The sequence below is a fragment of the Cricetulus griseus genome, chromosome 4 (assembly GCF_003668045.3).
Source record: "Cricetulus griseus strain 17A/GY chromosome 4, alternate assembly CriGri-PICRH-1.0, whole genome shotgun sequence".
Lineage (NCBI taxonomy): Eukaryota > Metazoa > Chordata > Mammalia > Rodentia > Cricetidae > Cricetulus > Cricetulus griseus.
The window spans coordinates 79,625,132-79,638,598 of NC_048597.1; the positions used below are offsets into that span (position 1 = coordinate 79,625,132).

Here is a 13,467-nt window from a genome sequence, read left to right on the forward strand (position 1 = left end):
GAGGACCTCAATTAAGAAAATGCTTCCATATGATCCAGCTATAGGCAAGCCTGTAAGGTATTTTCTTAGTGATTACATGAAGGGCCCAGCTCATTATTGATGGTGCCATCCCTAGGCTGGTTAGTGGTCCTGGGTTCTATAAGAAAGCAAGATGAGCAAACTATAATGAGCAAACAAGGAGGCAGCACCCCTCTATAGCCTCTGATCAGCTCCAGCCCCCAGGTTTTAGCTCTATTTCAGTTCCTGTCCTGGCTTCAATGTTCAATGATGAACATCACTGTTCAATGATGAACAGTGATATGGTAATATATAAGCCAAATAAAACCCTTCTTCCCTATGGTGTTTCATCACAGCATTAGAAACCCCAACTAAGACAAACCCAGAGACACCAGACCAAAGATGTGGTCAGAGACTACCAGGTCAGGACAGAGGGGCTGCCATTGGCTAGAGAATAATTTGGATATAAGGCTAATATTGACTACAAATACCAGATAATCTATTAATCTTTAAATTGTTTTCTGATGAGCTCTGTGGTGACTTTTTAAAATTTATTTCAATTTTATGTGTTTGTGTGTTTTTCCTACAAGGATGTCTGTGTACTATGTGTGTGTGGTACCAAAAAGGGCCACAGGAAGGCATCAGATCCCCTGAGACTGGAGTTACAGATAGTTGTTAGGAACCATATGGGTGCTGGGAATAGAGCCTAAATCCTTAAGAAGAGCAGCCAGTACTATGAACTATCTCTGTAATCCTCTGTGATGGATGGATCAAGATGAAACTTTCTTCAAATTCTAATGTCTGCTTGAGATGTACAATTTTTTTTTTTTTTTTCCGTTTTTCGAGACAGGGTTTCTCTGTGTAGCTTTGGAGCCTAACCTGGCACTCGCTCTGGAGATCAGGCTGGCCTTGAACTCACAGAAATCCGCCTGCCTCTGCCTCCCTAGTGCTGGGATTAAAGGTGTGTGCCACCAATGCCCAGCTTGGGGGAGGGGGGTTGAGACAGGGTTTCTCTGTGGCTTTGAAGGCTGTACTGGAACTAGCTCTTGTAGATCAGGCTGGTCTCAAACTCAAAGGCATGTATCACCATGCCTGGTGCACTTCTCATTTTGTTGCATAGAATTACTTCAAAATTTGAAAACCCAAACAGCAACACTAACTTTGACTCTTTACCAAAGATAGCTCCATGTGAAAGTAGTTTTTTTTTTTCTTTCTTGGAGGCAGGGTCTCAGTATATTGTAACAGTAAGTGTTTACTCCATCCACTGGAGCCCTGCCTCCACGTGGGCGCTTTCTGCTAGGCCTCCCAAGTGATTGAGGTGGTAGGAGCTCAGAATCCTAGCCCCAGAACTCTGCAGGGCTGCAGGCTGTTTCAAGAGTGTGGAGTCCAACCCCCAAGAGAGGGGAAGGACTAGAGCGAGTGTATGGAAGGAAGCTGCTCCGATGCTGCCTAGCAGTCCGACAGGGCGGATTGCAGCAGCAGGTTCTCCGCTTCCTCTTTGAACCTCGGGGTGTGGAGTGATTCCACTCACTGATACCATTCTGTTAAGATAAGTCTTTAAACCATCCACCTGAGCCCTGCTGCCACGTGGGTGCTTTCCACCAGGCTATGGCCAGATTTCTGTGTTTTATCATGATCCCCATGTATGGACATCCCAACCAGCAGAAAGCAGTTTGGAATGAACGGACGGCCAAATTCCCATATATTGTTTATAAATCTTTATTTTCATTTAAATGGGGTTGGTTATAAAACGTAATGATCACAGTCAATCTCTTTTTAAAGGAAAAAAGGGGAATAGGCTATAGAAATGAATACTTTGTTTTGGAATGGATTTTCATTGATACAAATTTTTTGAGAAGAGACAGAGTTTCTTTGTGAAACAATCCTGGTTGTCCTGTGTCCTGGAACTCACTCTGTAGACCAGGCTGGCTTTGAACTCACAAAGATCTGCCTGCCTCTGCCTCCTGAGTGCTGGGACTAAAGGCGTGCACCACCACTGCCAGTCATTGATACAAATTTAAAGTCAATTTTGTGATATGTCTTTGTTTCTTCTTGTTTAGGTATTGTGCTTATACAGATTTTTTTAAAAAAGATTTTATTTATTTATTATGTATACAATATTCTGCTTCCATGTATATCTGCACACCAGAAGAGGGCACCAGATCTCAAAACGGATGGTTGTGAGCCACCATGTGCTTGCTGGGAATTGAACTCAGGACCTCTGGAAGAGCAGCCGGTGCTCTTAACCTCTGAGCCATCTCTCCAGCCCCATACAGATCTTTTAAAATGTAATGCATAATTAAATACAGATTATATAGTCACCTATAATAGTCAAAACTTACAGTTAGCTGGGCGTTGGTGGCACATGCCTTTAATTCCAGCACTCGGGAGGCAGAGGCAGGTGGATCTCTGTGAGTTCGAGGCCAGCCTGGTCTCCAGATTGAGTGCCAGGATAGGCTCCAAAGCTACACAGAGAAACCCTGTCTGGAAAAACCAAAAAACTTATAGTTAGGTTAGTTAGGTTTTCTAGATATACAAAGATGTATTTGAGATGGATATTCTTCAAATCTTTCAAAGACCTACAGAATATATGGCATTTAAGGTTTAGGGTTTTTCTTGGCAGTGAGACACAACTGCTCCTGGTACACCAATTACGTCAGAAAGGAGGATGGGCATCAAAGAAACTCGTTACGGAGTTTGCTTTCAACATGGCAAGATTAGCCATTTGGGCAAGAAACTGCTCGTGCTGGACTGTTTGTTGCTGAATAAACTGCACATGCAGGACCCACAAGAAAATGACTGTTGAACTTACAAAACAAGATGAACAGTCCTGAAGGGTTCCTGCTGAAATGGAGAAGTATGCCAGACACACTGGCCTATAGGCTGAAGATGGATGCCCCAATGTTACTGAGGAACTTTGGGTGACTGTCTAGGCAACCAGATGTCTCTGTCAGGTCTCAAGTTTATATATTATCCTTCTGTGGTCTTTGATGGAGTTGAAGACAGTTATGGTTATAGTTCTCTTCAGTTATTATAAAAGATAAGTTACCCTTCTTTTTATTTAGACAGAAAAGAGGAGATGATGGGGGAGGTCCTTCTGTGTATATGACTGTCTTACTGGTTGATAAATACTGCTGGCCAATAGGTGGGACTAGGAGTCAAGGAGGATTCTGGGAAAGGGAGGAGAAAGCGCAGAGTCACCATGTGAGCCCGGGAAGACAGGATGCTTCTGCTGGTGTTTGATAAGTCTTATAAAATATATAGATTTATGATAATTAAGACTGAGCTAGCAGATGAGAGAAGTCCTAGTCATTGGCCAAGCAGCATTTGTACCTAATATAAGTCTCTGTGTGTTACTTGGGACCTTAATGTGGCAGCAGGCAGAACTTGGGCAGCCTGGTGGAAAGTACCCACATGACGGCGGGGCTTGGGTGGATGGTGTAAAGACTTATCTTAACAGTATATAGCTCAGGATAGCCTTGAACTTGTGATCCCCCACCTTAGTCTTCCATGTGCTAGGACTACAGGTGTATGCCACACACCTGATTAAAATTGACATATTGTACTATTTTCTTGTTGGTCTTGGAATTAAACAGAACTACCTCACACATGCTAAGTCAAATGTTTTCCCAATGAGCCATATCCTTGACTCTCTCACTAAGTTATCTAGGCTAGCCTTGAAATTTTATTAATTCTTTGGCCTCAGCCTCCAGGGTAGCTGGGATTACATCACCACACATGGATAAGAGTAGCATCTTAAAAAGTGAGTGCAGGGAGACTGCTAAGTCACTACTGCTTTTTTCTGTTGCTACAAATTTAATACAGTTCAAAAAATAAAAAAATAAAAGCAAATTCTATTCATCCTTTTAAGAAATGTGACCTCAGATGGGACAAGATGGTATACACCTTTAATCCCAGGCAGAGGGAAGCTTATCTCTGTGAGTTCAAACAAACAAAACAAAAAAATGTGACCTCACAGGCTTGGATATTCATGAACTCAGAACCCAAGGCCACCAAAGCCTACAAGATTTTTACTAAATAATTAATATGTTTATTCCAATTGAATTGAATGTTTAATAATATTTGGGAAAGTTATAGAGCTAAATGAGACTCTTCCTTGTTTTTTCTTCACCACTTGTGGCTGAAGGGAGTGAAAGACATAGCTTACATGTCATGGTACACATGTTAGCACAAACATACATGTGCAATAAATGCAATAAAATTTTTTAAGTCTCTAATGTTAATCTGACTTATGAAACCATGAGGTTAGTCGGTATCATAATAAAATATAGTTTTGTTTTGTTTAAAACCTTTGCTGTCCTGAAAACAACAAAGAGAAGAAACTCAACACAGAAAGCAAACAAAATGAGTAACTGATCAAGGATGTAGTAAGAAAGGAACAAACAAAACAAAAACTCAAAAACCTTTTCTGTGAGCTGGGTGTGTTGGTGCACTCCTATAACCTAAGCAGTTGGAGTAACATGAGGCAGGAAGATTTCCAAAAGTTCAATACCAGTCTCAGCAACATACAGAGTACCAGGACAAACTGGTTCAGTGTGACCTCGTTTCAAAAAACCAAAAACTTAAAGGCAAACAAACTTTACCATGGAATCATTCAAAAAATGGAAAATTTGGGCTGGATGTTGTACCTCAGTAGCAGCAAGTTAACTGCATGCTTAACCTCCGGTACAAGGGATAAACAAGCCCTCCAATTCAAGATTCTCCTGCTTTAGCTTTCAGTGCTAGACTTACAGGATGGAACAACAACCACACTTTTCTTATGTGTATGATACTAGTGAAGGGACCCAAGCTGGGCTATATCCCCAGCACCCAAAGGAACTCTTACAGCCAGCCATGTACCACACTCCAACAGGGAGCAGACTAGAACTTCACAACCACATTCCAAGATCAGAGCACAGCTTCTTACCTCTGCCATCTCTTTGACTTTCTGATCATAGAATTCCTGCTCTTGCTGCACAGCTGGAAGGAGGGCTTGCTGGTCATAGGATCTACAGTGTCGACGCTTGTTTTCCAGAAAGAACATCCTCTTTTCTATTTTTATGTTACCTACAGACATAAGACAAAGTGAAACCACAGGGACAACTGTTCACTAGGAATACAGGCCAAACCATTCTGTCTTCTACAACTTAGCATCCCACCAGCCCTGTGGCAGGACACTACATCTTTCTATAACTCATCTTGCAGTTGAGACCATATGCCTCTCATGTTTCACCTGGGGTAAGGTCTTTGTCCTTCCTCACTTTCTTTGTGAACACCAACTGCAAAGCCTCTCCCACTCTGACAGCACTGTACTATGTGAGCATGCATACAGTTTATTCATTTATTTTCATTTTTTCATGTTCATTTGTGTTTTGCCTGTATGTGTGTGTCTGTGTGAGAGGGTCAGAAGCTCTGGAATGGGAGTAAATAGAAATAGTGCACTGCTATTTATTTAGGTGCTGGGAACTGAACCCAGGTCTTCTGGAAGAGCAGCCAATGCTGTTAACCTCTGAGTCATCTCTCCAGCCCCACAGCATACAATTTACTACCCTTATAAAAACAATGGCTTTTCAGTTCTCAACTATTACAGATAAAATTAGAATGCCCTGGGTTTGTTTACTGGTCAATCTGCCAGTCACCTAGGTTTACAGGAAAGAGTTAGGACATGTTTACATTAAGCTCTAGAAAATAAATGCAGTTTTCCCAAAATGGTCTTTCCAATATATAACCCCCATCCAAGAGCAACTTATGGGTTCCATCTGTTCCACATGCTTGTCCATACCTGATATTACCAGATGTTTCTTTTACTCCCTGGGGCAGAAGCAAATATACTTTATGCATGTTAAACTTTTTTGTTTTTCAAGACAGGGTAGCCTTGGTTGTCCTGGAACTCACTCTGTAGACCAGACTGGCCTCCAATTCAGAGAACTGCCTGCCTCTGCCTCTAGAGTGCTGGGACTAAAGGCGTACACCACAACCACTTGGCTACATGTTAAATTTTTGAGAAAATGAACTACTTAAAATATCTGTAAGAGCAGCACCTAGATTAACCAAAATCACACCCAGAATAAAAGACAGAACAACTGGGCTGTTCTGCACTGATTTTTCCCGTTAACATATCCATAAAACTACTGGTTTATTCTTGACAATCTTTTAATCCAGATATTCAAATACTACTGGTTTATTCTTGACAATCTTTTCATTTTAACAGTATTTATTGTCTGGTTCCTCATATATTTTACCCTCTTTTCCATTTTGTTCTTCTTAATACTTTTAAAAATGTAAACTTCTACCTGGAGGTGGTAGTCCATGTCTTTAATCCCAGCACTCAGGAGGCAGAGGCAGGCAGATCTCTGAATTTGAGGCTAGCCTGGTCTACAGAGCTAATTCTAGGACAGCCAGGGCTACACAGAGAAACCCTGTTTCAGAAAAACAAAAAAAATGTAAACTTCTGATTTGAGAATCAATTCTTTGCTTTAGGGGTAGTAAAGCATAGTGCTAAGAATCAGCTGCAAAGTCAGATCATCAGGACCGGAATCTCAGCTGGTCTACTTATATATTCACCAGCAAGGAACTTAGCCTTTTTTTGCTTCAGTTTTTTACTTTCTTTACATAAACTGTAACTGTGGCAGGAAATTTCAAGAAGTGTACTTTGTTTTGTGAAAGACAAAACTGGCCAACAAGGTGTTAAAACATAGTGCAAGGAACATGCTTTCCACTACTGAACACCAGGAACAGCCTTATGACTACATCTTAGGGATGTTAGAGAAACTCCATTAGTTTAGCTGAGTGAGAGACACCTACATCATAACCAGAGACAAGTAAGGCTGTCACATAAGAAGGCACTCCTCTGAAGACCGTTGAAGGACCTGACCTCTGAGTCACAACCTCATGTATTAAAAGCTAGAACAAAGAATCCATAAATCCAAAACCTTTCTAACTTGCATTTAATCATGGAATGAAGCTTTAGAAGCACACATGTAACAGAAGACAAACAGATGACAACTTTCCTATCTGTGATGTGGCTAAAGTTAAGAGCAGTGAATTCCTTGTTGATATGATTAAGTCACATGAAATGTTATAAAATCCAGCAGTCCATGTTTGTGTGTGGGGGGAGCTCAGACCCCAAGTGATTTCTTTGAAAGACTTTCTGCAGTTATTCCTAATGAATGAAGTAATTACTGTTTATTAACAAGCAAAATCCATGCAGTTATCATAAAAACAGAACAGAGAATCTGAACTGCTGAAGCCGAGGCTCCTGCTTCCTCAATCCCAAAGGGCTAAGTATGCCTCCCCCACTACACCTTACCTTTCAGTCACCAAAAACTCCACCCCCAAGGACCCAAATGCTCCTTTCAACAGGTTATTGGAGCAGTGACAGAATTCCCATAAACTATTCCAATGAGAATAAAGAAATTTTATAAAAATCTGGCTACCAGCCATGCTATGGGGTGCGAAATTACCTCTCGATAGCAAATAATCATGAATTGATTATAGACTAAAGGTTGGTACCGCTATATAGCCAATTCTGACATCTCAAGTGCAGTTTTTCCTTGATTAGCATCATTTCCCTTTAGTCCACACACGAAATTCTCCACTGCACAGCATAGTCCTGCTATATATACCTAAGGAGAGAGGAAGCCAACAACTGCAGTTCTGTCTCTAAGTTGTGATGAGCTGTCCAAACATTCCTAGTCAGTTCCTCTTGTGCTTATTTGGTCTTTGTAAACAGCGAATACAATGTGCCCTCACAAAAAAGAAGGTACCAGATTACAACTTTACATGGTATGGTTAATACTCAGCTTCCCATTACCTTGTTCAAATTTGAAATCTATGAAAGAATACTGATTCATTTCTTTCCTCTTTTTCCGTTTTCCACTGGCTTCAGGTGATAGCTCCTGCCATTTTTTAATAGCATCAGAAAAGGCCTAAAAATTGAAAAGGGGAAAGGTTACCATCATAAATGTAAAGAACAAATAAAAGAAGGAAATCCTGGCCGGGCATTGGTGGCACACACCTTTAATCCCAACACTCGGGAGGCAGAGGCAGGCGAATCTCTTTGAGTTCGAGGCCAGCCTGGCCTACAGAGCGAGTGCCAGGATAGGCTCCAAAACAATACAGAGAAACCCTGTCTCGAAAAACCAAAAAAAAAAAAAAAGAAGGCAATCCTTAAATCTCATCTTCCCTCACAGTGCCAGCTTTGGCCAGTGTGACAACAGAATGCTAACAGGTTAAAAGGCAACATAAAGAAATGAAAGTTATCCATGCTTGAGCACAGGCTGTTATATAAGTGTTTGAGAGCAGTACTCTGGGTTCCACAGCCACAGCGTACATGATGTTTTTGGTAGCAGTCCTTCTCTAGCCCCCAATGATTCCTTCCCTAGCACATCGAGGCTCTTTACTATATGCTGCAGTCTGAAATCCTTAAACCAGTGTCTATCTTTTCCCTTGAAACTCCAGCTTCTTCTTCAAGTCTTAGATGTTTCCAATCAAAACTTAGAAAGAACTCATTGCCCCGTCAGCTCTTAGCTCTTCACCTCTTTGTGGTTAAAGCAGCATCAGATCATGTTTCACCCTGTCCCCTCCTATGGGCATGAACAAAACTCACAGAAGCCATGTTTCTCAGAAGCACACCCCTCCACATGAATCCTTATTTCCTGGACCTCCCTGGCAGTGTGCATATGCCCATGCTCCCACCTACTATTCCTCATTCCTCTCTCTGGTAGCCTATCCTCACAGTTTGTGAGTCCTCTCTACCTGACAGATTCTTAAAATATCACAATACAGGTTTGCCTCTGCAACCTGGTAACTCTCAACATTCCGTCTCCAGACATTTCTCTAACCTTTTTTATACATTCAACTAACTAATAAATTGCCTTACAAACACTACGCATTAGAGTGGCCTCTTATTCCTTCCCTGCAAATCAGTTCTTTTAGATTTTCTTTCTTCTAGCAAATGACACTACAAGTCTTCTTCCATGCCTGATATATCCTCTGTAAACATATTTTTTCCTTTCAGAGTACATCTCAATCATTAACAGTGTAACTGTTTGCTTCTCTGCTTCATTTCCTCCACCAGACTATGAGCCTCTGGAGAAAATTGTTGCATAGCTCATGACATACCCTTGGTAACCTGCACATCACATGCAAGTGGTTGCTGCATGTCCAGCCTAAACACCAATACTTAACTCAGGATTATAGTTACTTGGTATAGTTGCTGCATGTCTTGCCTAAATAAATACTTAGGAGAGAATTACTTGATGTTTTCGGTATTGAGAAGGTAATTACGCTTTCTTGTTCTTTGTATCTTGGTAAAGAAGTCTTTTGCCTTTTCTCCCATCTTTTGATGGGAGTATAAAGATACTTTGAACAATAAATATGGGTGGTTCAATATTCACTGAATGCCCTCCTGATTCTATCTGTCTTTTGTACATTTCTTTCTTCAATCCACACTCCTCCTTCCAAACACAGACCAGGGACAGACTAGCCAATGGGACAGGACAGAAGCCCCACAAAACTGGGTTATTACAAAGAATATACCCGTGTTGATGTATAAAAAACAAACAACAACAACAAAAACCCAAAACACCAAGACATTTTAATTTTAGTAGGCCAAGAGAGAAGCGGCACTTTCCAGCTTACTCTTCCAAGAGCTTAAAGCAAGGTTTTGAGAGGAAGGACTACCCAAGTAATGCCTACGAATGGCTTGATTTACAGACAGTGCAGTATAGGAACTGAGGCTCCCCTCTTTGACAATGGCACCTCATCCTCAGACAGATTTGGAGAAACCCCATCAAAGCCTGTCAAGGGTAAAACCCATCATGCTACCTTTCTGCTCTCCTTCTTTGGTTGTGGAACTTTCCATTTCCTTTCTGAAATTTCAAACCCTCATGCATCAATCTTAAAGCCACATCTTAATACACAGCTACAAGAATATTATAATTCATCAACTTTGGACTGTAGAGATGACTCAGCAGTTAAGAATAATGGCTATTCTTACAGAGGACTTGGGTTTGATTTCCAGCACCCAAATGGTAGCTCACAACTGTAATTCCAGCTCCAGGAAATTGTCACCTTCTTCTAGCCTCCTCTGGTACCATGCATGCATGTGGTGAATTGACATATATGTGGGCAAAACACATTTTCTTTTCTTTTTGGTTTTATAAGACAGGGTTTCTCTGTTGTAGTCTTGGCTGTCCTGGAACTAGCTCTGTAGACCAAATTGGAGCTATTTGCTAAAATTCTGACCATAATTACATTTTACAAGTAAGGCCATTAAACCAGAGGTGCTATTTGGAAGGTGAGTTCAGAGCTCCTGAATGGTGGTGTACTGGCTTGGTGGCTCCTAATAAAGGGAGGAAGAAGCTCCAGACTGGAGTCCTAGAGGGGTTGTTATTTCATTAAGTGGGAAAGTCCCACTTAAAATGAACATTCAGTACTTGTCAGGAAACTGTATCTTTTAAAATTTCATATATAAATTTTTCTCCAAGTTCTCACTTGGATTAGTAGTAGTCAGCACTTTTGTTTACAGTTGGCCAAATGCCTAATTATGTAGACTAAATATAATTAGATTACAGGGCAAGAATAAGAATGCCTAGTATCCTGTGTCTATGCACCTAGATACTCAGATCACTTTCTTGCCTCTTAGCCATCTGCATGATGCCTGTGGTGAAAGCATCTTTCCATCAAGGCTCTGCTCTAGTGACTGCTCAGCTCTCCCAGCTCTCTTATTTGCCTTTAGAGCACTTATCACATTGTGCCCCCAAATAGACTAAAAGCTCTTTGGGTGGAAGCTTCTCGGTGTCCTAGTTTTCTTTCTTTATCGTTGTTCTTTTTAATAGTGCTGAGGGTGGAGCATAGGACCTTGTGCATGGCAGTCATACCCTACTTTGTGTTTTACTGATCCCCAGATTTTCAAGGTCAGCCTAGGTACACACTAAGAAGTAAGGAATCAAAAAGACCTGCCCAGGAACTCAAAAATGTTATATTAGCTATTGTCTAATCTTTTCCCTGGGTTTATTTACATTTTTAAGTTAATAGTCATTCACATCATAGTTTCTCTCTTTCTTTTTCTTTCTTTCTTTCTTTCTTTCTTTCTTTCTTTCTTTCTTTCTCTTTTTCTTTCTTTCTTTTTTTCGAAAGAGGGTTTCTCTGTGTAGCTTTGGAGCCTATTCTGGCACTCCCTGTAGACCAGGCTGGCCTTGCACTCACAGAGATCTGCCTGCCTCTGTCTCCTGAGTGCTGGGATTAAAGGCGTGCACTACCAAGGCTTCTTGGGAGCTCTTTTTTAATAATCTAGGTTTTTTTTTTGAGGGGGGCGGGTTTCAAGACAGGGTTTCTCTGTGGCTTTGGAGGCTGTCCTGGAAGTAGCTCTTGTAGAACAGGCTGGTCTCTAACTCACAGAGATCTGCCTGCCTCAGTCAGTGGCTAAAAGCTAAAAGCCACTGACTGAGGCAGGAGAATCCTGTTTTAGGCTAGATGAGGCTACACGGCAGGTCCCTGTCTCAGAAGTACAATGGGCATGTTGATGCCTTAAAGAACAAGGGACAGGAAGAGACTTAAGTCTGATAGAGTGGATGGGTAAAGGTGGGGACTTTGCCACTCATACAGAAGCCAAGATGACTATTAAAGTTACATGGCAGAAGGAAACTTAGAAGCCTGGGGGAGTGAATACCTGGAAAAAGTTAGAGAATAGATTAAAAGATGGCCTACTCCATTAGAGGTCTTCATGTTTCTTTGATATTCCTGGTGGATGGGCTGGGGTTGGGGCTGGCAATGAACAGCCTGAATAAGATAGTCACATCTAAAGTAGAATAACGAAGAAAGAAGCTGAAGAGGAAATCAATTTCCAAGCTGGTGAAGTTCATAGGCCTGAGTATGCAAATCAAGACAGCCATCCTGGTCAATCTTGGTTGCATATGGAATTAACTAAAAGAAAAGCCTCTAGGGAGATGTATAAGGGTATTTTCTGGAAGAAATTCCCATGAAACTAACTGACAGGAGAAGACCCTTCCCTAGCGTGGGGCAATACCTTCCCAGCAATGGCCCAGACATAAGGAGGTCCAAGGGAAAAGCTACTGCTTTTTGCTTTCTTATGTCTGACCCTTGCTAAAGAGTGCATCTAGCCTGCTTCTATCACTACTACCATACTTACTTTTAACTACAAATCCTCTGAAGTGCAAGAAAACATATAAAGAGTACAATATTTGTTCTAGTAACAAACACGTTTCCAAAGTCTTAATAAAGAAAATACTGATGGTGGTGCATGCTTTTAATTCCTGTACTCAGGAGACAGAGGTAGGTGGATCTCTGTGAGTTTGAGGTCAGCTTGGTCTAACAGAGCTAGTTCCAGGACAGTCAAAGCTACATGAAGAAACCCTGTCTCGAAAAACAAAAACAAAACAAAACAAACATGTTGATTAAAAAAAGAAAACACACACACACACACACACACACACACACACACACACACAGGTGTAAGATTTTCTTATAATGATGAGAGAACTGTGAACAAGTTCTCAAAATGATCCATAAAGCATAAGCCTATGATCAAATCATGAAGGCAAATGCTACAAAACTGACTAAAGAGAACAGCAGCCTCCAGTCTCCCACTTTAAAACTGCATACCAGCAACCAGGCAGTGGTGATACACCACTTTTAATCTTAATCTCAGCACTTGGAAGGCAGAGGCAGGTGGATCTCTTTAAGAGTTCCAGGATAGCCAGGGCTACATGGAGAAACCCTACATGGAGAAAACAAAACAAAAAACAAAAAACAAACAAACAAAAAAACTGCATACAGGCATTTGAACAATATTTGATAAAAAAAAAAAGACTTATTTATATGTTATGTGCATGGGTGCTCTGCCTGTATGTATGTCTGTCCACCACATACATGAAATGCCCTCAGAGGCCAGATAGGGTTGGAGTTACAGACATTAAATGTGGTAGGGCAGGAACTTGTTTACTGAAACCCTCCTACATGAGCCAGGCACCATGTCACAGCTCTACACTATTATCCAGTTCTTCTAATGGATGTGTTTGAGATCCTTTCTATACTACAAGAAACTGAAGCTCCATGTGCGCCAGACGCTTGCTCAAATCACAGACTAATAAGCAGTGGCACCTGAATGTTTGAATTTGGGGAAAGAAAATAAGGGTCAACCCTACACTTCATCAGACTGAAGATCTAGAAATTTAGAGAAAATACAGGAAACACAGGGACCAGCAGATGACACCTGGGGATACAGTTAACAAAATCCAGACTCTTGAAGCCTATAGGATAAACAACTCTTTATTTCTTCTTCAGCAAATAAGTTTCAAGAAAAAAATAAAATAAATAAAAAGCAGGAAGGAGACGTTGAGGACCTATAGATAAAAGACTTAGTAACTAATGGCTCTAAAAAGGTTTAACTTAGAACTTATTATGATCGAACAAGCTATGATATGGGTAGATACACGTCATACTCCG

General features: G+C 41.0%; 1 protein-coding gene across 3 annotated transcripts in view; it reads right to left on the minus strand.

Annotated features, from left to right (window-relative positions):
• Positions 1–13,467, minus strand: part of Rnf216 (ring finger protein 216) — a 110,903-nt gene that overhangs the window by 72,336 nt on the left and 25,100 nt on the right. For all 3 annotated transcript variants that reach the window (XM_027413551.2, XM_027413550.2, XM_035443132.1), the window contains exons 8-9: positions 7,811–7,925; positions 4,925–5,064 (exon numbers count right to left, since the gene is read on the minus strand). In XM_027413551.2, the coding sequence (XP_027269352.1) occupies positions 4,925–5,064; positions 7,811–7,925 (255 nt within the window). The remainder of the gene's footprint in view (positions 1–4,924; positions 5,065–7,810; positions 7,926–13,467) is intronic.